The sequence below is a fragment of the Jatropha curcas genome, chromosome 5 (assembly GCF_041381405.1).
Source record: "Jatropha curcas cultivar XTBG-Jc1 chromosome 5, XTBG_Jcur_1.0, whole genome shotgun sequence".
Lineage (NCBI taxonomy): Eukaryota > Viridiplantae > Streptophyta > Magnoliopsida > Malpighiales > Euphorbiaceae > Jatropha > Jatropha curcas.
This window is the reverse complement of record NC_143155.1, coordinates 26,182,440-26,204,996: the sequence shown is the minus strand read 5'-3', so window position 1 is coordinate 26,204,996 and position 22,557 is coordinate 26,182,440. Positions and strand designations below refer to the sequence as shown.

The 22,557-nt window shown below is 32.2% G+C and overlaps 5 protein-coding genes and 1 pseudogene across 5 annotated transcripts; 4 read left to right on the top strand and 2 right to left on the bottom strand.

Annotated features, from left to right (window-relative positions):
• Positions 1-1,835: 1,835 nt before the first annotated feature.
• On the bottom strand, positions 1,836-2,879 carry LOC105642485 (glutathione S-transferase F13). Its single transcript, XM_012227325.4, has 3 exons — positions 2,643-2,879; positions 2,497-2,545; positions 1,836-2,407 (listed from the first exon to the last, which is right to left on the bottom strand). Exons 1-3 carry the CDS (start codon positions 2,787-2,789, stop codon positions 1,950-1,952), a joined length of 654 nt encoding a protein of 217 aa, XP_012082715.1. The 5' UTR covers positions 2,790-2,879; the 3' UTR covers positions 1,836-1,949.
• A 1,555-nt stretch (positions 2,880-4,434) lies between these two features.
• ATATG18A (Transducin/WD40 repeat-like superfamily protein) lies at positions 4,435-8,077 on the bottom strand. Its single transcript, XM_012227324.3, has 4 exons — positions 6,892-8,077; positions 5,360-5,567; positions 5,066-5,192; positions 4,435-4,799 (listed from the first exon to the last, which is right to left on the bottom strand). The coding sequence occupies exons 1-4, from the start codon at positions 7,768-7,770 to the stop codon at positions 4,709-4,711; spliced, it is 1,305 nt and encodes a 434-aa protein (XP_012082714.1). The 5' UTR covers positions 7,771-8,077; the 3' UTR covers positions 4,435-4,708.
• Positions 8,078-9,316: 1,239 nt separating this feature from the next.
• On the top strand, positions 9,317-11,063 carry LOC110008675 (cytochrome P450 71A1). Its single transcript, XM_020682866.2, has 2 exons — positions 9,317-10,252; positions 10,373-11,063. The coding sequence occupies exons 1-2, from the start codon at positions 9,317-9,319 to the stop codon at positions 10,982-10,984; spliced, it is 1,548 nt and encodes a 515-aa protein (XP_020538525.1). The 3' UTR covers positions 10,985-11,063.
• A 773-nt stretch (positions 11,064-11,836) lies between these two features.
• Positions 11,837-13,595, top strand: LOC105643292 (cytochrome P450 71A1-like; annotated as a pseudogene).
• Positions 13,596-14,800: 1,205 nt separating this feature from the next.
• On the top strand, positions 14,801-16,978 carry LOC105643291 (phenylacetaldehyde oxime monooxygenase CYP71AN24). Its single transcript, XM_012228398.3, has 2 exons — positions 14,801-16,016; positions 16,111-16,978. The coding sequence occupies exons 1-2, from the start codon at positions 15,066-15,068 to the stop codon at positions 16,720-16,722; spliced, it is 1,563 nt and encodes a 520-aa protein (XP_012083788.3). The 5' UTR covers positions 14,801-15,065; the 3' UTR covers positions 16,723-16,978.
• A 2,907-nt stretch (positions 16,979-19,885) lies between these two features.
• On the top strand, positions 19,886-21,846 carry LOC105643290 (phenylacetaldehyde oxime monooxygenase CYP71AN24). Its single transcript, XM_012228397.4, has 2 exons — positions 19,886-20,865; positions 21,039-21,846. Exons 1-2 carry the CDS (start codon positions 19,924-19,926, stop codon positions 21,648-21,650), a joined length of 1,554 nt encoding a protein of 517 aa, XP_012083787.2. The 5' UTR covers positions 19,886-19,923; the 3' UTR covers positions 21,651-21,846.
• The last annotated feature ends 711 nt before the right edge of the window (positions 21,847-22,557 follow it).

Sequence of the window (22,557 nt, the reverse complement as noted above, 5' to 3'; positions counted from 1 at the left end):
TATATATTTAAAAATATCACTTCAAATTGGTGATAGAAACATATTAAATAAGGATATAAAATTAACAAATCAATTATATTTTTAAAAAAGAAAAATCCATTAAAATAAAGCGAATAATGTAAACTTACTTGAAATTGGATCGATTGATACTAAAGGAGGTATTCAATATGAATTTGTAACTGCTTATACCTTGGACAAATAAAAAAATAAAAACAAATTTATCTTTTTTGAATGAAAAGGGTAAATAAATATAGAGTAAAATTAGAAAATTAAAAAAAAAAAAGAAACAAATGCTTCTAATATATATATTTATTGACTTATTGGTGATGTACAAAATTTTATTTAATGTGGGTTAATATTCTAATTTTAAATTAAGATTAAGATAAATTAATTTATTTCAAATCTAACCTTTTTTTTTTTCTTTTTTCCTATTGGTTATTTGAATTTCAGCTAAAAAGGAAAGGAATACAGGAACAAAAGTTGCATCAAAGCCTCCAAACCTTAAACAATGTAAATAAATGATTAAAAAAGAAGCTAAATAGAATGATAAACATCAAACAGAGTATTCTAGATGTCGGTTGGTAAACAGACAATGGGATTTTTCTTTTTTCTTTTTTTCTTTTCTTTTTCTTTCCTTTTAGAAGCAAAATTCATGGGGATTTAATTTTATAGTTATATCTGAATTTTAAAACTGATATTAATTTTTTTCACAAATTTATTACTAATCGTAATACAACATTTTAATCATTTTAATACGAGTAAATTCAATTATCAAATCAAAAATTAAAATTTGTAAAAATAATGAATGAAATAAATTAAAATAGTACTCCCCCAATTTAAAAATATAAATCATTTTAAAATAATTTTTTTATTTTAAAATATAAATCGTCTTGAATAATTTAATGAGTAATAAATGATATTTTTTTAAATATCATCTTTATTATATTATATATAATAACTACCTTTATAAATTATTTTTGATTTTAAAATAAAAAATTACTTGATTATGCACACAACGGTTAGGTACATGGACGTGGCCGACAAAAACTAAATCATCAACCCAATCCAACCCAACTAGGGTTATCGATATGTGGAAGTCAAGAAGAAAAAAGAGGGGAATATGCTTTTCAGATCATTTACCCCACAAAAATATAATATTAAAAATAAATTAAGATTAATATAATGCACTAATGTCTATTTAATTAGTGGACAGCTAGGTACACCTTCTTAATGGTTTGGATTAATTATGATAACTAATTAATTAATCTAAATGAGCAAATGCATCCATTACATGTACTTGTTGTTATTTAATAAAGATTTAGGGACCATTGAGCATTTCAGGGTTATATATAAAAAAAAGTCTTAATAATAATAATTAAAAAAAAAAAAAAGATAATTCGTCAGGGCTTTGGTAGATATTTTGGCCCAAAGTTATTGGACTGTTCCAGCCCTTATTTTTCAGTCCAACGTATACTATAATTGAGCCACAGGCCCACAGCTAAATTACATTTAATTGGTTCTACTCATGATGCGTCTTTTTTATTAAAAGACAGAAAAACTAAGAATAACAATCTTCAATCAAAAAAAAACTTTCGAACTTGTTTTCCTGCCGGAAATAAATACTAACGTAATTATAGATTTCTTTATTTAGTTGATAGAAAATTGATTATAATCTATAGAATTTATAGATTTCATAATAATTTTAATATAAATTTTCTCTATTACGTTGATTTTATTAATAATAGATCTTTTAATTTTATGAATTTATATTTTTCAATCAAAAGATGGAAGGTGATATTTCATTTATTTCAGTTAAAAAAAAAAAAAAAAAAAACTAAAAACAGCAAATAGGTAGTTTCAATATTTCAGTACACTAGTAAATCAAAATCAACATTCCTACAAACTTAATTATAAAGAAGCTCATGAATTGTAGATTATTCATGAAAATTTCATTTCTGACCAAAATTCATACCCTCTGCTACTTTCTTGAAAGCTGGCCTAGAAGAGATATCATCCCACCATGCCTTGACACGTGGACGTTCATTTATGACAGAAGCAGCAGATGTCTTCATAAGATAGTAAGTGTAAGGAAGATGATGAAGATCTGCTAAGCTGAAGAAATCTCCTGCAAGGTATTTGCTGCAACTCAGCCTTTCTTCGTATATGTCAAGCACCTTTCTTAGCTTCTCTATGTTTGTGTCTATGATTGCTTCGTCAGGTGCAACGCCTTTCAGTGGCCCCACATAAAGTTGGTACACTATTGGAGCTATTGCAGGGTTATATCGCTGAGATTCTACCTCTATCCACACCTTCACCATTGCTGCTTCTTCAAGTTTTTTATGCCTCGTTAGATCATACCCTGGTTCCTTGTATTTTTCAGTTATGTATGCTGTGATTGCTCTAGATTCTGGTCAAAAAAAAAAAAAAAAAAAATTAATGGTATTAATTTAATATTTATAGTTGAAATAAGAAAGAAATGAAATTAATGGAGGTTACCAAATAAAGTGAGATCACCATCCTCAAGCACTGGAACCTGACCAAAGGGCTGCATGAAAATTACACAGAAGTAATTAATTAAATGCACAAAAAAGATTGAGCTGCTATATATATGTTCATAGGAATGGAAATATTTGCAGGCGTACATTTTTGGCTCCGAAATGAGGCTGTTTATGTTCGCCGGCGAAAAGATCGACAGGGATGAACTCAAAATCTACTTCTTTCTCGTGCAGACAGGTTAGCACGAGGGAGGTGCTTGTGGACATGGCCGCTCCATATAGCTTAAGCGCCATCTGTTTGTGAGTGAGTGTGTGAGAGAGATCAAAGAAGATGGATTTGACCTAGTTTTAGGTGTATATACGTATAGGCAAAGATATGAAAGCCCTCTTCTCCTTTTTATAATGTGTTTGCTCTAGATTGTTAGCAATGAATTCATTAATAGATTTATTTCATTTATTAAACTAATTAAAGATCCGTTCGCTTAATTACATTAATGAATGCTTCGTTTATAATCTACTCCTGTTGTATTTTTACTTTATTTCACTTTAACACGTTATTTTGAATTTTAAAAATATGTTAATAAAATTTGAGAAAATCAACATATTATAATTATTTTTTTAATTTTTATGAAAAAATAAAATATTATTATTAAAATGAAACTGAGGGAGTAATATATTTCTAAAAAAATATTATTATTATTATTATTTGTGGGTAATCAATGCAAGTTAATAACCAACAAATTCAAAAAATTTTGGAGAAACACTTTATAATTCATTCATTTAATTATTTATAATTAAAATGAATGTTTGGATAATGCGGTAAAATTATGAAAATAGAAATCAAAGATGTCGATTGCATAAAGTTAGTGGAATAGAAATTTTAAGTAGTAGTAGTAGTATAAAATAGAGAAGAATAAGAAAGGAAAAATGATGTAACACAGATGATAATTGACCATTAGACTTCTGAATCACATGGGCGATGAAACCAAAAAACTGTCAAAGTAATTAAAAAATATTCATCTTAGTAACAAAGAAGAAGCGGCAGTCAAACTGCAATTCCCACTGCATCATATTAAAATTATGGAATCGCCTAGAGATTTGTATCTCTTACATTACACAGAATTTCAAGTAAAAAACGTCAAATTGGAATCACTCGTTTACCTTAACCCCCTTCTCAGTGAGTCCACAATCGAGCTTGTATTAAACAGAGTCGTATTTGATTGGTAGGATGTGAAATTTAAATTTTATTTTCAACAATATATATATATATATATATATATATAGAAATATATACTTAATAGAAAAATAAAATAAAAAAGATGAAGTGGCTACAGCGAAGGCAAGCGGCAAGATCCTCCCGAGACCCAAGACCCAATAAAAAGCGATTGTGACAAGTCACGTGCAATATTCGCCTGATTTGCTGAGAGCAGTTAGGTAAGCCATGCCATACCATGATGTCAGGCATAAATAAACAAACAGAAAACAACAGGTGACCATAATAACAAGCCAACAACTAAAATGATTTCAATTAGCAACATATCCAACACTTGAAGACGGAACAAACATCATATCATATGTTCCATCTTTCAAAATCTGCTCGTTCATTCTGACCACTGCTAGTGTCGTTACATATTTAATTAAATCAAAAATTTCATAAAATAAATTGATTCCTCATTTCTATAGTCGTTGAGATTGATTTTCAGTTCTGGAAAATCAGTCTAGAAGCCAAATGTCTCCTCGCACTACCACCATTCTTAAATTTCCACAGCATCCTCCATAACAGCTCTCTACTACTATTCCCAATAGTTCGCACCAGAGCTCAGTTAAAATATATATATAAAAAAAAAAAAGGAAAAGAGGAGGATAAAGAAAGAAACAAGAAGGCGATGGTCTGCAAAACCTTGTGCCCCTAACACAATTCGAGCTCAATTCTGGGAAATGGGAATAACTAAGGGTGTCTAATATTATGATTATAATGTAATTACAACATAAATAGAGATAATGATCTCATTCGCTCACCTCTGTTTTTTTTTTCTTTTTTCTTTTTTTTGGGTTCCCTTTTTGACGTACTTTACAGATAGATAGTTACATATTTACAGCATAATGCAGTCATTTCTAGATCAAGTTAATTCAGGAAACACCAAAAACGGACAGAAAATTACATTATATATATATGCACGTATCCCCAAGAAATTTATAATATGAACGTCCTTTCAGAATGCAGCTTCTGGCTTCAAGAAGTTGTGATATTCCAGTTGAGTCATCTCTCCACCATTCACTGGGTCGAACTGACATCGGTAGAAGCTGCAATCACACCCAATTTCAAATAAATAATAAATTTCCTCCAGGAGAAAATAACCTAAATAGCAAGTAAAGGGAAAGCTGGGGTAAGAAAATAATCAATTCTTGCAAACAGGCCTAACTAGTTTGGTTGATACATCTGATTTTTTTTTTTTTTTTTTTTTTTTTTTTTTTTTTTTTTTTTTTTTTAAATTCACTGCACCAGAGAGTTACTGTAAAGTGTAAATCACAATTCCCCCAACCAAGTACAAACGCCATCATTTCCTTACCTTCCATCCAAGCCAAGAATCACAACTGTATTCTTTTGGTGACCAAAAGCAACAATGTAATGAGAACCCTCAACCAATCGGAACTGAGCCACTGACCACTCTGAGCTGAAATACTTGGGCAAAACACCTGCAAGCAGAAAGCCATTTAATATGCTTTGTCTTTGTATTTGTGGGGGTCGGAGCTAGGGATGGCATGTTACAAGAAATTCCACACAAACTCAATTGCAAGAATGTGCAAAGCAACATCATTACTTACAAATATTTCATGCTCTGGGTAGAAGATGGTAATCTTACCTTTAAAAAACGAGAGAGATGAGGTTGGGGATGTGACAGCATTGTTGGGATCGGTTGTGTTTCCTGACTTATCAGTCCCTGGGGATCCTGGATTAATCTTAAGGCTGAAAACATGGACAGTGCCCTTGTCGCTTGACACTGCCAGCCACTGGGCGGTGGAAGAGAAAGCCAAACTATAAATTTCTGCTCTATCTGCACCTCTTCTTACCTGTAGGTAATCATCCATTTAGATTCAATTGGTGAAATTTCTTGAACTAATAATTATCAATCAGGATCTACCTTCCCTACCCTGCCTCCCCACCCCCACCCCCCACCCCCCACCCCCAAAAAAAAGGAAAAGAATTATACCCACTGAACCATGAAAAGATTTGTTAGAATACTTTTGTAAGTTAATAATAAATATGAACTGTTATTAGAACCAAAACCTTAAAGATTTATACTTCATTCATCTATTTGATTAAACAAAGACAACAAATTTCACCTCACAATGTCAAATCAAAGATTTACTGAGCAGTGAATTCAAAAAGTAACTAGCATACGCAAGCCCCATTATAATCAATGTAAAGCTTTACTTTGCTCCTTTCTTCTTTCCGAAACTGCATTTTTGGGCGTACACACTGAAGACACTCGTAAAACAAATCCTTCATACTCATATCAAGTGAGATGGCAGGAAGAATAACAGATTTCGTTAAATTGAGACCTTGACTATCAATTGTTAAATGATTTCATGAATTCACGACCGTCTACAAATTATTCATAGGAAAAACTTAATTCAAATCCCTAAACAAGATCCCATACACACATTTAATTTTGTTAAATTTAGCAAGCAATCAGTCAAATAAGAACACAAAGTTATTTCCAAAGTTTAATCAACTACCTAGATAACCTGAGAAATCCATCTGTGTGCATAAATATCCTCTAATGTAACTGTCCCAGTTTGAACACTAAATCTCCTGGAATAATACCAAACTTAGTAAAATCCTGTTTTATCCCAAGTCCTACCTTCAAAAGCCATTTTAGTGAAGCATCTGACCATTCAAAATCAATGTCTACAAAAGTGAACCTAACAAATCCTGTGCAATTCTAAAAAGTAACAGTTAGCAGATGTCTTTGGCACAAATGCCATGCAAAATTCTCGTAATGTCAGACCAGATAATTCAAAACAGTGTGATGCAAATCCAATACCTATTGCCAAGATTATTGAAGTTAAATGGCAAAGAATATTTGTGGTTGCAAAGAATTCCAGAGATGATAGGTTCTCTACTAGTTGTGAAACTAACATATATGCTAACTCTATCTTTCTAAGCAATGTTCATATCTAATTCTGTCTTATCTAATCAGCTCTAGATAGCCTTAACAGCACGTTATCTGCAACGAAGTTAACTACTAGAAACTTCCATTGAGGCCAATTTCATTGTCCCAACAAGACTTTATAATGAACACAAGCAGCTAAATGCACTCAATTGAGTTCAGCAGTATAATTCATATACCAAGAAATCTAAGGAGAAAAAAAAATTAAAAAAAAGCACTACCTCTTGGAGCAGGGTGCCATCAGCTGTGTTGAAAATCCGAACCAGAGTTCCTTTCGTGCTAGCGGTTGCCAGCAACTGCCCATCCTGCGTGAGAGCAAAGCAAGCGATCCTCGAATCATGAGCCATAATAAATTTAGTTCGTTTGGACGCATAATGCTCTACCCTAACTTGGCCCTTCTGCAATCCTGGACAAACCATTACCAATGAACCCGCCCCCTGCGACACTGCACAGAGTCCTTTGGGATTTGCAATTGTCTCAATCTGATGCAACAGTTTCAAATCTGCGAAATTATACACAAAAATTTTCTGCTCCAGCACCACAATGATTCTATCCCGTCTAAGCTTCACTGATCGAACCTCAGACCTGAACGACAGCTCTCCGATGCAGCGACTCTGGTGATCGTCCCAGATCATGACTTTGTTTGGCGGATACTGAGGATCGGAACCACCACCAACGAGAGCCAAAATGTTACAACGGAAAAGCATTTCGACAACTCCGATACCACCGCCGCCGCGATCGAAGTCCCGGCGGAAGATCTCCCGGAAAGGGTCGCAATTGTATATGCGGAACCCATGGTCGGTACCCGCCGCGAAACATCCAAAATCCTGGTTGAAAGAGAGGTGGAGTAAAGAAACAGGCACTAGAGGAGACGTGGAGTCTGGTGGTGGCGAAGATACCGGAGCGTGGTAATTAGGGTTGGGTTTCGCAGGCGAAAGCTGATCCGCAAGGTGATCTTGAGGCATCATTGAAGAAAGAGAATCATATGATTGGGATTGGGAGTCTAGACTCTCCGTGTCTTCTTGCGAAGGAGAAAGAAGAGTAGCGTTAGGGTTTGGATTAGGCCATGCAGGCGAGGAGTAAGCAGAGAGAGTCGCCATTGATCGATCGAGGATCTAGATGGAATTTTCGACGATTCTAGGGTTGACAGGGAATTCGATAGGGATAGGTATGATAATTGATAAGGAAGATGAAGCTGGAATTGGGATCGAAAGACGATATTGTCCTTAATGTGGACAGAATGATTTTCGAAAGTGTTAAGTTCAGGGCAGGGACAGCTTTGTCATTGCGATAATAGGGTGAAGCAGCGTTGATGAATCAAACTCAGAAGAGGGAAATATGTAAGGATAGAGTTTATTCGTTTATTTAAGGACACGTATCGTGTCTGTGTTTGGGTGACTTTCGCTTCGTCCTAACGCAAATTTCGCTGATAAAAGGTTTAAAACATCCTGTTTTTTTAAAAGCCCAGGCCCAGGACCAGGCCCAGCCCTTCTTATTTAAGTCGCCCAAATTTATATATATATAAAAAAGTGCTTTTTATACAACAAATGATAACTTTTACAAAACAGACCTAAAATAAAAGAACGTGTTTTTTCACATTTTACGAAACAATAACGTTTTTTTATGAATTTTTAACAAAAGTACATGTTATTTTGTAATTTAACGAATTTTAACTAAGTTTAATGAACTTTTTAAAAAAATTACATTTCATAAAATAAAATTGTAATCTTAACAAAAGTACGTATTTTTTAATTATCACTTTACAAAAGAATCCACATTTTACAAAACAATAATGTATTATGTGGAATCATAATAAAAGGATATTTTATTTGCACTTACCTTTAACAATAAATTTAAAAATATTTATCTTTAGATCATTATGTCTTAAATTTTTTTTTACAGAATGTTGTATTTTATTATAGAATATTGGAAAAACTCATCTTATCTTTTAACCCCAATAATATTACCCACAGTCAAAATATACTATACGTGTTGAAAAAAATAAATCCAGTACAAAACTCTCCAACAATGGTGGCAAGAGGGTAGAAAGAGATGAAACCTATGGCTTGTGCCAACTTTAGTTGGACAAATGTTACAATCAGATGATTGTAGGTATCCTATTCTACAGTTCTATAATGTATTTTGGCAATGTCAAAACATTTTTTTTTTCTTGAGCACAAGTATCTGTATAAGACTAGGTTAAAATTAGATCTTTCTCGCACTGGTCTGTTCACAAAATAGTATAGTGTTTTCAGTGAGTATTTGCTTAATCAATGATGATCAAATTTTCGATCTCACTTAAAAAAAAATACCAAAACACATGATCTCAACGCTCCTGGATTGGTCCAACACTATATATATCATTGCCTTGTTTTAGAAGAAGGAGAATATATTATATAAAAATGGAGGAGACTTTTGTCTTTTGCCGTTATGAGATGCAGACGAATTTTGGCACTAAAATATTAGGCCCGTATGACAGATGCTCTGTTTCATGTTTAGCATCTTCAATTCAACAAAATACAGAGAGCAGGTGACAAAGTTAAAAACGTTATTTTTTTTTTTCTCACCATTTTAAAGCTCCTTTTTCTATGAACACAAACACAGTTCATTGTTTTCCCTACATCGGTATCTAAAAAAAAAAAAAAAATGGATTCACTTACTCTTCTTCAACAATGGTGGCAAGAACCAGGAAAAACATCTCTGTTCTGTCCCATCTTCTTCTGTTTTATTATATTGTTTTCTTTTCTGTTTTTATTTAAAACAACAAGGAATTATTACAAACTAAATCTACCACCATCTCCACCAAAATTACCCATAATTGGAAACCTTCACCAGATAAGTGCACTTCCTTACAAATCCTTCACATCCCTTTCTAATATTTATGGCCCTTTAATGCTTCTGCGCTTAGGCTATGTTCCTACTCTTGTGGTTTCTTCTGTAGAAATGGTTAAAGAAATTACCAACAATCATGATGTTATTTTTGCAGATAGGCCTTCTTTGACTGGTGTAGGTATTGTGTTGAATGGATGCCTTGACATGGCATTTGGCCCTTACTGTGATTACTCAAGGGAAGTAAAGAAGCTTTGTGTTCTTCAACTTCTGAGCCACAAAAGAGTACAACAGTTTCATTTCATAAGAGAAGAAGAAGTTGAGAAAATAGTTGAAAGGATACAACGCGTGAATGGAGCTCCGATTAATCTAAGTGACATGTTTACCAGTCTTGCGCATAATATATTATCAAGATCAGCCTTTGGTTCCCTATATGAAGATCAAAATGGTAAGTATAAGAGTTTTGGTGAATTAGCAAGAAAGACAATGAATCTTTTATCAGCTTTCTGCTTTAAAGATTGGTTTCCCTACTTGGGATGGATTGACCATCTTACTGGATTCATTAGAAACTTGAAAATGATTGCGGAAGAATTAAATGAGTTCTTGGATCGAGTGATCAAAGAACGCGAGGCATTGATGAATGATAATGAGAAAGTTGAAGATAAGAATTACTTAATAGATATCCTTCTTTATCTTCGAAAGGAGGAGCAGGAGCTTCATCTTTCTAAAGACAACCTTAAAGCAGTGCTTTTGGTAGCTAGCTAGTCTCTCTTCTCCTTATATATATATATATATATATATACATAGTTTTTCAATTTTTTTTTTTAAATTTTTGTGGTAAGGTAACACTAGGTTTGGTGTTTATCAATACAGGACATGTTCGTTGCAGGAGTAGACACAACAGCAGCAACAATGGAGTTTATGATGGCAGAGTTGATAAAGAATCCAAGAATAATGAAGAAAGCTCAAGAAGAGATAAGAAGGGTAGTTGGAAACTCCAAATCAAATATAACTGTATCTGATATAAATCAAATGGAATATTTAAAGTGTGTAATGAAAGAGACACTAAGGTTTCATGCCTCTGGAGCAATAGCTCGACAAACATCAGCAAATGTTAAGCTTAAAGGCTACGACATTCCAGCAAAAACAAGAGTAATAATTAATACATGGGCAATTCATATGGATCCCACTTTGTGGGATAGGCCTGAGGAGTTTTTGCCAGAGAGATTTCTTGACAGTACAGATGATTCTGATGGAGAACAAAAAAATCCGTTATTTTCATTTGGAACTGGAACAAGGGTTTGCCCTGGAATGTCATATGCATATGCAGAAGTTGAATATGCAATTGCTAATTTGCTGTATTGGTTTGACTGGGAGTTGCCTGATGGAGCAAGAGTAGAAGATTTGGATATGAGCGAAGTTATTACCATTGTTATTCGCAAGAAAACACCTCTTTGGGTTGTGGCACATTCCTATTTTCCTTGATTTGGACTTTAGTTTGTCTTTCTCCGTGTTGGAGAATTTCGAATCTGTTACAGTCCAGTCCAAAGTCCAAACAATATATAAGAACATATATTTCTCTTTCAATATAAATCAACGGTTCAGTTTTTAATATTTTTCATTTGTGTGGTTAAAAATATTTATCTCAATTGTTTCCTGAATGAAAAATTAATGCTAATCGACTTGTCATAATGAGTTTGACGGAGTTGATTGTGGATGAGAGCGAGTTGAGTTCAACTGGAATTAGACGGGAAGGAAAATTTTCCTTTCCTCGACTGACGATAAGGAAATACTTTTATGTTATTTTCAAACGATATGCTGGCTTCGCGGTTCACATGCGCCATTCTGCAGGTCCAATCCATCTTAATTATCTGTTAATATTTATGTGGGAAAACTTTTTTTTTGATTTTTGGCACTAAAATAATATTTTAGATTTAGATTACAGAGGATCCACTTGTCTCAATTGCATCTACAGCCTCACCCATGACAACGGATCAAATAAAAATTTTTTTATTAAAACGAGAATATTTCTAATTATATATAATAAAAAAATATAAAATAGATATAATTTTTTAAAAATTTCTATTTTTATTAATTTGGTTTTTAGTTTATGGGTGATCACTGTAGATCTAATCTAAGAAAGTATAATCTATCCATCAGATTCAGGTTGGGATAGCATCTTTCAATGAGAAAACAGACAACAAAGGGTCACAAAAATGTTAAAAGCACAAATTATTATTATTATTATTATTTGTCGTCATCATTTTATATAGCCATTTGCGATATGTAGAAAACAAACTCGTCTGCAACAGCACAAGAAAAAAAAAAAAAACCAAAATGGATTGGCTAACTTTTCTTCAACAATGGTGGAAAGAACCAGGAAAAACATCTCTATTCAATCCCTTTTTCTTCTGTTTTATTACATTCTTTTCTTTTCTGCTTTTATTTAACACAAAAAGAGATAGTTTCAAACTAAATCTACCACCATCTCTATCAAGGTTACCCATAATTGGAAACCTTTACCAGATAAGTTCACTTCCTCACAAATCCTTCAGATCCCTTTCTAGTAAGTATGGCCCTTAAGTGCTTCTGCGTTTGGCCATGTTCCTACTCTTGTGGTTTCTTCTATAGAAATTGTTAAAGAAATTACCAAAAATCATGATATCATTTTTGCAAATAGGCCTTCTTTCACTGGTGTAGGTATTGTGTTCAATGGATGCCTTGACATGGGATTTGGTCCTTACTGTGACCACTAAAGGGAAGCAAAGAAGCTTTGTGTCCTTCAACTTTTGAGCCACAAAAGAGTGCACCAGTTTCAGTTCAGAAGAGAAGAAGTTGGGAAAATAGTTGAAAAGTTACGCCATTCAAGCGTGAATGGATCTCCAATTAATATGAGCGATATGATTATGAGTGTTGCACATAATATATTATCAAGGTCAGCCTTTGGTTCCCTGTACGAAGATCAAAGTGGTAACTATAAGCCCGTGAATTAGCAAGAAAGACAATGAATCTTTTATCAGCTTTCTGCCTTAAAGATTTGTTTCCCCACTTAGGTTGGATTGATCATCTTACTGGATTGATTAGAAACTTGAAGATGCTTAGAGAAGAACTCAACGAGTTCTTTGATCGAGTGATCAAAGAACGCGAGGCATTAATGAATGATAATGAGAAAGCTGAAGATAAGAAGTACTTAGTAGATATTCTTCTTTATCTTCGAAAGGAAGGGCTCGAGCTTGATCTCTCTATAGACAACATTAAAGCAATACTTCTGGTTGCTAGTCCCTCTTCTCCTATTGTATACATATATTTTTAATTTATTTATATCGTGGTACTTAAGTTAACATTATGTTTTTTGATTACTTAATACAGGATTCATGACGGGAATAGACTCATCAGCAGCAACAATGGAGTTTATGATGGTAGAGCTAGTGAAGAATCCAAGAATAATGAAGAAAGCTCAAGAAGAGATAAGAAGAGTAGTTGGAAACTCCAAATCAAAGATAACTGAGTCTGATATAAGTCAAATGGAATATTTAAAGTGCGGAATGAAAGAGACAGTAAGGTTTCATGGATCTGGAGTAGTACCTCGACAGACATCAGCAAATGTTAAGCTTAAAGGCTATGATATTCCAGCAAAAACAAGAGTACTGATTAATTTATGGGCAATTCATATGGACCCGACGTTGTGGGATTGGCCTGAGGAGTTTTTGCCGGAAAGATTTCTTAATAGTTCAGATGATTCTAATGAAGAACACAAGAAACTGTTATTTTCATTTGGAACTGGAAGAAGGGTTTGCCCTGGAATGGCATATGCATATGTAGAAATTGAATATGCAATAGCTAATTTGCTGTATTGGCTTGATTGGGCGTTCCCTAATGGAGCAAGAGGAGAGGATCTGGATATCAGCGAAATTTGTACATTTGCTATTAGCAAGAAAACACCTCTTTGGGTTGTGGCAGTGTCCTATTGTCCTTGATTTGGGTGGGAAATTGCATTTGTGTGTAGTTAATTTTGTCTTTGTTGATGCTAGGAACTTGAAATCTGATCCAGTCTAGTCCAAACAATAAGGAACATATTTCAGTCTTCTTTAGTATAAATCAGTGGTTCAGTTTTCCTTTGTGTAATATACAAATTTATTTTAAATCGGTGGTTCAATCTTTTCTTTTCTGTGTGGTTAAAAATATTCATTTCAATTGTTGGCTGAACAAAAAATTCATCCCAATGGAGTTGTCATAATGAGTCCTATGGGGTTCAACTTGGAATTAGACAGGAAGGAAATTTTCCTAGTCAAATGATGATGGGGAAACTTTTTGTTAAGTATTGTAAACATGCAACGATCTAGCCTGCTGATTTTTTACTGAGAAAATGAAGGAAAGAGAGGGAAAATAATAGAGAAGAGGAGAAGACAGAGATCAAGAGAGAAAAAATTTAAAGAGAAAAGTGAGAGAGAATAAAAGATGAGGTAGAGATATCTAATTATTCATATTTATTTATCAGCAAAAGTTAATACATTTTGGCTTCATTTGTTTTTATAAAATAACTGCAGAAAAATATTTTTCAAAATAAAATATTTTTTTGAAAGAAATGTAGTTTCTCTTATTCATATTCTCTTTAATAATAATAAAGTTGTGTTTATTTTATTTTTTTAATGTTCTGAATATAGAATATATTGTTTTTTAAATTTTTTTTTTAAGTATTAGAAAGAGAATTCGAAATTAAATCTATTGTCAGATTGTATATGCATTTATCGCTTAATAATGAATTAGTGTGCTTTAGATTTTTCTTATTAGATCTTGTATATTTTTTAAATTTTAATGGAGAGTCTTTGTTTTTTAAATTTTCACATATTGTATGTCCACTTCTATCACAGACTAAAATATCGTTAGACAAAATTTGTGAATGAGAGTAAACTTTTTGTTACCTTAATTCTGTTTCTTTGTTAATTTTATTTAGATACTTTTCATATCTTAATTTTATATTTTTTAAAATTATATATATATATATATATATATATATATATATATATATATATATATATATTACTCATCATGTATTTTATATTATCATGATTTTTCAGATAATTTTTTTTATCAGCATTTTTCAGAAAAAAATTGTATGACTTTATTTTGGTGTCAAGTCATCCATTGCTATGAGACTTAACCAATGGTGTTTTTGTCTTTTTAATATAAATTAATGACAAAACTCAAAAAAAAATAGATTGAAGGACCAAAGAGTTAGACGAGTTAAAAGTTAAAGATGAAATTATATATTTTAGAAAGTACAAGTATGAAGCAGTTAATATTATCAAAATATAGGGATGAAATAGTAATAAAAACGGAGATGTGTCTTTTTCTCTTTCGCCACTTTCGAGACGTAGACAAGTTTTGGCACTAAAACATTAGGTCATACGTGACAGATTCTCCGTTTCATTTTCAGCATCTTTCAACAAGAATTCAGACAGTAGAGCCGGTTACAATATATATATATATACATTGTTATCGGTTTAAAGAACCTTGCTATGATTACAAAAAACAAATCTTTTTCTCTACATCAATATCTACAAAAATGAAAATGGATTCGCTAACTTTTCTTCAACAATGGTGGCAAGAACCAGGAAAAACGTATCTATTCAATCCCTTCTCCTTCTGTTTTGTCATACTCCTTTCGTTTCTGCTTTTATTTAAACCCAAAAGAAATAATTACAAACTAAATCTACCACCATCTCCACCAAAACTACCCATAATTGGAAACCTTTACCAGATAAATGCATTTCCTTTCAAATCTTTTACATCCCTTTCTGAAAAGTATGGCCCATTAATGTTTCTTCGCTTAGGACAAGTTCCTACCCTTGTGGTTTCTTCTTTAGAACTGGTTAAAGAAATTACCAAAAACCATGATATTATTTTTGCAGATAGGCCTACTTTGACTGGTGTAGGTATCGTGTTGAATGGAAGCCCTGACATGGCACTTGGCCCATACAGCGACTATTCAAGGGATGCAAAGAAGCTTTGTGTTCTTCAACTTTTGAGCCAAAACAGAGTTCAACAGTTTCATTTCATAAGAGAAGAAGAAGTTGCGAAAATAGTTGAAGAGATACGCCTTTCAACCGTGAATATCGGAGCTCCGATTAATCTAAGTGACATGTTTACCAGTCTTGCACATAATATATTATCAAGATCAGCCTTTGGTTCCCTATATGAAAATCAAAATGGTAATTATAAGAGTTTTGGCGAATTAGCAAGAAAGACAACGAATCTTCTATCAACTTTCTTCTTTAAAGATCTGTTTCCCTACTTGGGATGGATTGATCATCTTACTGGATCCATTAGAAACCTGAAAATGGTTACAGAAGAATTAAACGAGTTCTTTGATGGAGTGATCAAAGAACGCGAGGCATTGATGAATGATAATGAGAAAGCTATAGATAAGAAGTACCTAGTAGATATTCTTCTTTATCTTCGAAACGAGGGGCTCAAGCTTGATCTCTCTAAAGACAACCTTAAAGCAATACTTCTGGTAGCTAGTCTCTCTTCCCCTTGTATATATGTTTTATAAATTTATTTATATTTGTGGTAAGATACCATTAGATTTTGGTGTTTAATCAATACAGGACATGTTTCTCGGAGGATCAGATACAACAGCAGCAATAATGGAGTGGATGATGGCAGAGCTGGTGAAGAATCCAAGAATAATGAAGAAAGCTCAAGAAGAGATAAGAAGAGTAGTTGGAAAAACCAAATCAAAGATAACTGAATCTGATATAAATCAAATGGAATATTTAAAGTGTGTAATGAAAGAGACAGTAAGGTTTCATGGCTCTGCAGCAATACTTCGTCAAACGTCCGCAAATGTTAAGCTTAAAGGCTATGACATTCCAGCAAAAACAAGAGTAATAATTAATACATGGGCAATTCATATGGACCCGACCTTGTGGGATAGGCCTGAGGAGTTTTTGCCAGAGAGATTTCTTAATAGTTCAGATGACTCTAAAGAAGAACACAAGAAACTGTTATTTTCATTTGGAACTGGAAGAAGGGTTTGCCCTGGAATGGCATATGCATATGCAGAAATTGAATACGCAATAGCTAATTTGCTGTATTGGTTTGATTGGAAGTTGCCTAATGGAGCAAGAGGAGAGGATCTGGATATGAGCGAAATTTGTACATTTGCTATTCGCAAGAAAACACCTCTTTGGGTTGTGGCACATTCTTATTCTCCTTGATTCGGATGGGGAATTGCATTCGTAGGCACTGTATGTTGTGTTTCTTGATGTTGGGGAACTTGAAATCTGATCCCGTCCTGTGCAGAAATTAGTGATTCAGAATTTCCTTTTTATTTTCTTTTTTTGTGGTTAAAAATATGCATCTTAGTCATTGGCTGAATGAAAAATTTATCCTAATCAACTTGTCATAACGAATTTGATGGAGTTAATTGTGGACGACACGCTAAGTTCAACTTGGAATTAGACAGGAAACAAAACTTTCCTCGTCAATGGACGACGATGAAACTTTTTGTTTTTACTGTGGACATGCAATGACCTAACCTGCTGTTTGTTTAATGAGAAAATGAAGGGAAGAGGGAAAAGAAGAGAGAGATGGATAGAGAGGAAAACATTGTCGGTTAGATAAGGAAAAATTTTATTTAAACTGATTTCATAATACATTTATAAACCAAACTAATAAAGTTAAGAATTTTTATTGAAATCAGAATATTTTTGACTAATATTAAAAAAAAAAAAGGATAAAGTCAGAACACAACTTTTCTTACTTTCATTGATTTGGTCCACAAGCGAGGATATGATTTATTATGAAATAAATTAAATGAAATATTTTTATATTTCTAAATTATATCCCATGACATAATCAACTTAATCACAGACGTTAAGAAGTCAGTCAAATTGTTGTTTTTTTTTTAAATTAATTGAATTGATTATCTAAGCAGTTTCTATATATTTCATACTTTTTTTCTTTTATTTATATTCTTGTCTCTTTCATTTCTGGTCCTCTCACCTTTTTTGTCAAGTTTTTGCAATTCAAACCGAAGTAAGAAACATTATATCTATAGCTAGTTTTATATGATTTGTGTCCCTTTCACCTTGGCATTAAGTTTTTGAATTCTGACCAAGAGAAGAAAAGTAAACACAAATCCGTTTTACACTGACCGGTAAACATCAACATAAAAAATAAAATATTAAAAATTATTAACATATTTAGCTGTTAATAAATTCCTATTCATAATCCGAACAAAATAGTTCAAAGGTAAAGAATACTTGTAAGATTGATCACTATAATTTAGGTCATGAGTTTGATTTTCTGCAAAGCAAACTCTCTCGGATCAATTGTTTTTTACTGTAATTTTATATTCCATCTATAAATAAAACGGATAAATCCAAATGCCAGAGCTAGAGCTAGAACTAGTGAAAAATCCAAGAATAATTGAAACCAGCTGATTAGAAACTCCAAATCAAAGGTGAATGAGGCTGATACATATAAGTCAAATAGAACATTTAAAGTGCCTTATGAAAGATAGCTCTGCAATAATTTCTCAAGCAAACATTAATTAATTGACATTCCACTAATTAATTGAGAAACTGTGAATGAAAACTAATTCATAATACCATCTTATTGCTGAATGGAAAATTTTTTTTTAGCTTTTATAATAATTAATAAATTAAATTTGTACGTGTATGACTTGTAACTTATAAGCATAATTATAAATGTAAATAAAAAAAAATACAAAAGGTGAAGTAATATATTTATATTTCTATTTAATTAAGATTTTTTTTTTTTTTTGGCTTGAATACATGTTTTCATGTGTGGGATGAAATAGTATGGGATAAGATAGTATTCAGGTAAGATCCTCCGGATAACAAAAATTTCATATTTCCATTATTGCTTACAACACTTGTATTTTCTGAAATTCCAAATACATTTGTAAAAATTTTCCTTCCATTCTATTCACCAATACAATTAATAAGTAATTTTTTTTTATTCCCTATCTTCGTTATTAAAAAAAAAGAGTCAAATAGTCCAATTTTTATATTGTTAATTAATTGTTGGAAAAGCTTTTTCGTTTGCTTGAACCGAAAAGAACTTTCTCAGAATAAATAAAAACTAGAAAGAGATAGAAGAGCTGAAAACTTGGGTTGCGTTTCCAATAGCAGGTAGAAGACAGCGGAACTTGACCGCCACAAGTAAATTTTAAATAAACTAGCAAAATCTCACGTCAGATGATCCTATCCGTTGAAATCTATGGTTTTATAATATGTTTTAACAATGTCAAATACTAATTCGTTTTCAAATGATTCTTATTGCATCTCTATACATAAATCTTGAACAAGTTATTAATGTTTTAGGAAGTGGAAAAATAAAAAAGGACAACAAAAGGAAATATTTGTGGCACGCCAAAGCACAATCCAGTAATAAGTGCATATACGCCCCGGTTATAAATTTAAATTTAAATCTCTTTTCCAAAACTCAAAAGGAAATATTTATGGGTAAAAATATTTGCGGGTAATATTATCATAAAACGCTACGTATATTCTTACCACATATAAAAAGGAGTAAAACCCATAATTGAAAATCCTAATCTCGTTAAGAATATATATATAATTTCGTCATTTCACATTATATATTTTTCTTTTACCCTTTATTTGGACGAGAGTATTTCACATTACTCTTGCTTTAGAAGCAAAATATAAATGTCAGTAATATTTCACTTATTTTGGAAATAATGAAGGAAAGTTGAAATTTGACTCATTTTTATTAAATTACCTAAATGCCTCAATTATTAACAAATTTTAACTATTTCTTAAGTACCCAATTATTTAAGTGATGAAACAATTGTTAATTTTCAATAATAATAATTTTTTAATAAATTTGATAATTTCTTATTATTTTCTTTTATTGTTTTTCTTTTTTTAATATTTTTCTTCATCTCTTTTCAAATTAAGAAAGAGTTAATGTTGTGTAATACGTGTAGTAAAATTTTTTCTTGAATTTTTTAATTAATAAAGTAAATTGTGCTGACAAAAAAACATATTTCAAAAAAAAAATATTTATATATGTAATTGATAGTTATTTTTAAAGTAGATATTATAATTATTTATTTACTATTGACTTCCATTTTATGTAATCTTGCACGGAACTCGATTTCACCATATAACAACTCGATATTCATCGCCTCTGTGTGTGATGTGTTCGTACAATGTCAAACTTGGGATGCGCCTCCAATTGTAAATTTTAGTTAAATTAGAAAAATCTCACGCAGATGAGGAATTCTTCAGTTTTACAATTTACTATGATGATTTGACAGCGTCAAACTTTATTGTTATATATCTGTGACGCGTTCGGACTTCTGCGATAAATACCAAAACAACTCTGCGTTTGTCCCTACATTAGTATCTGAAAAATCAGTACCTGCAATGGATACTCTTACTTTTCTTCAACTGTGGTCGCAAGAACCAGGAAAGATATCTCTGTTCAATCCCTTTTTATTCTGTTTTGTTTTAGTCCTTTCTTTTCTGCTTTTATTTAAACATAAAAGAAATACTCACAAACTAAACCTACCACCGTCTCCACCAACATTACCCATAATTGGAAACCTTCACCAGATGAGTGCACTTCCTCACAGAACTTTCAGAACCCTTTCTGAAAAGTATGGTCCTTTAATGTTTCTTCGCTTAGGCCAAGTTCCTACTCTTGTGGTTTCTTCTTTAGAACTGGTTAAAGAAATTACCAAAAACCATGATATTATTTTTGCAGATAGGCCTACTTTGACTGGTGTAGGTATCGTGTTGAATGGAAGCCCTGACATGGCACTTGGCCCTTACAGCGACTACTCAAGGGATGCAAAGAAGCTTTGTGTTGTTCAACTTTTGAGCAACAAAAGAGTTCGACAGTTTCAATTTATAAGAGAGGAAGAAGTTGAGAAAATAGTTGAAAAGATTCGCACTTTAAGCGTTAATGGAGCTCCAATTAATATGACTGACGTGCTTATGAGTCTTGCACATAATATATTATCAAAATCAGCCTTTGGTTCCGCATATGAAAATCAAAATGGTAAGAATAAGAGTTTCGACAAAATGGCAAGAAAGACATTGGATCTTTTATCAGCTTTCTGCTTTAAAGATTTGTTTCCCTTCTTGGGATGGATTGATCATCTTACTGGATTAGTTAGAAACTTGAAAACGCTTACACGAGACTTAAACGAGTTCTTTGATCGAGTGATCGAAGAACGCGAGGCATTAATGAACGATAATGAGAAAGCTGAAGATCAGAAGTACTTAGTAGATATTCTTCTTTATCTTCGGAAGGAGGGGCGCGAGCTTGATATCTCTAAAGACAATATCAAAGCAATACTTCTGGTAGCTAGTCTCTCCTTTGCTTTTTATTTATTTTTATTTTTTTCATTTTTTTTTTTTCATTATTTACATTTTGGTAACTACATTAACTAGTTTGGGGTTAAGAGATAGTTACTGTTATTGTATTTACATTATGGTAAGACAACATTGGGTTTGGTGTTCAATGAATTATACAGGACATGTATGTAGGAGCAATAGAAGCAACAGCAGGAATGATGGAATTTATGATGGCGGAGCTGGTGAAGAATCCAAGAATAATGAAGAAAGCTCAAGAAGAGGTAAGAAGAGTAGTTGGAAAGTCCAAATCAATGCTTACTGAGTCCGATGTAAATCAAATGGAATATTTGAAGTGTGTAATGAAAGAGACAGTAAGGTTGCATGGATCTCTGATAATACCTCGACAAACGTCAGCAAATGTTAAGCTCAAAGGTTATGACATTCCAGCAAAAACAAGAGTATTTATTAATTTGTGGGCAATTCAAATGGACCCAACGTTGTGGGATAGGCCAGAGGAGTTTTTGCCAGAGAGATTTCTTAAAAGTTCAGATGGTTCTAATGAAGAACATAAAAAGCTGTTACTTTCATTTGGAACTGGAAGAAGGTCTTGTCCTGGAATGACATTTGCATTCGCAGAACTTGAATATGTAATAGCTAATTTGCTGTATTGGTTTGATTGGGAGATGCCTGATGAAGCAAGAGCAGAGGATTTGGATATGAGCGAGCTTTATTCATTTGTTATTCACAAGAAAACACCTCTGTGGGTTGTGGCAAATTCCTATTGTCCTTGATTTGGGTGGGAAACTGCATTTGTTTGTACTGTTTTTCTCTTCCTTGATGTTGGGTAACTAGAAATCGGATTCAGTCCGGTCCAAATAAGAAATGTTTTTCGTTTTCAGTATAATCAGTTTGTCAGTTTTATTTTCTTTTATGTGGTTAAAAATAATAATATTCATCGCAATTGTTGTTAGAATAATAATAATAATAAGCGGAATACATAAAATCATCTTAATCTTTTTTTTCATCGAAAGGACTTTGACCTCCTCTACTTTCAGGGTCACTTTGTTATAGGGGTACAATGGTAACAAATCTGCTACTTTAGAGGATCACAAGACTTTTTCATAAAAATTCAAAGAATTATTTTATATATTCAGCCAATGATAAAACTGATTTGATCCTGGAGTTGACTTTGGAAAGCAGCCAGATGAGATTAGGAAACTGTTCTTTGACGTTGTCGTGCTTTGACAATTTTTTTTTTTCTTTTACTCTTGTAAAACAGAATAAAATTAAAAATAATAAAATTACACAAACTTGTAGATCCTAAAATACAATGCCTTAAATTCTGAACCATAAAACTTTAATATTTAAAACCTAAACCGCAGTTTTATTATTTTTAATTACATCCTATAATGTCAAAAGTTCTGTCATTTATATTTTTCTTTTATAATATATTTTACAATGTCACAGTGAGAGGGCGAATTTAGAAAATTAAATTAATAGGACAAGACATAAAAATAATAAATTAGTAATTTGACTATATTATGTTATCAATCCAAAAATTACAATAATTAGAATTTCTTTTTTCTCCTTAAAATATAGATAATACAAAAGCAAATAAGTAATTAAAAAGATTATGTTTCATTAAATTAATTTTTATGCATGTTTTGATTTTTTTTGTTAAGTAACAAAAATTTACGT

Bases quoted from the DNA above. Each gene is read 5' to 3' on its own strand.
- LOC105643290 (XM_012228397.4), top strand. From the start codon at position 19,924: ATGGATACTCTTACTTTTCTTCAACTGTGGTCGCAAGAACCAGGAAAG. The intron at 20,866-21,038 runs GTAGCTAGTCTC...TGAATTATACAG, and splicing joins ATATCAAAGCAATACTTCTG to GACATGTATGTAGGAGCAAT.
- LOC110008675 (XM_020682866.2), top strand. From the start codon at position 9,317: ATGGATTCACTTACTCTTCTTCAACAATGGTGGCAAGAACCAGGAAAA. The intron at 10,253-10,372 runs GTAGCTAGCTAG...TTATCAATACAG, and splicing joins ACCTTAAAGCAGTGCTTTTG to GACATGTTCGTTGCAGGAGT.
- LOC105643291 (XM_012228398.3), top strand. From the start codon at position 15,066: ATGAAAATGGATTCGCTAACTTTTCTTCAACAATGGTGGCAAGAACCA. The intron at 16,017-16,110 runs GTAGCTAGTCTC...TAATCAATACAG, and splicing joins ACCTTAAAGCAATACTTCTG to GACATGTTTCTCGGAGGATC.
- LOC105642485 (XM_012227325.4), bottom strand. From the start codon at position 2,789: ATGGCGCTTAAGCTATATGGAGCGGCCATGTCCACAAGCACCTCCCTC. The intron at 2,546-2,642 runs GTACGCCTGCAA...ATTTTCATGCAG, and splicing joins CTCATTTCGGAGCCAAAAAT to CCCTTTGGTCAGGTTCCAGT. The intron at 2,408-2,496 runs GTAACCTCCATT...TTTTTTGACCAG, and splicing joins TGGTGATCTCACTTTATTTG to AATCTAGAGCAATCACAGCA.
- ATATG18A (XM_012227324.3), bottom strand. From the start codon at position 7,770: ATGGCGACTCTCTCTGCTTACTCCTCGCCTGCATGGCCTAATCCAAAC. The intron at 5,193-5,359 runs GTAAGATTACCA...TTCTGCTTGCAG, and splicing joins ATCTCTCTCGTTTTTTAAAG to GTGTTTTGCCCAAGTATTTC. The intron at 4,800-5,065 runs GTAAGGAAATGA...GTGTGATTGCAG, and splicing joins ATTCTTGGCTTGGATGGAAG to CTTCTACCGATGTCAGTTCG.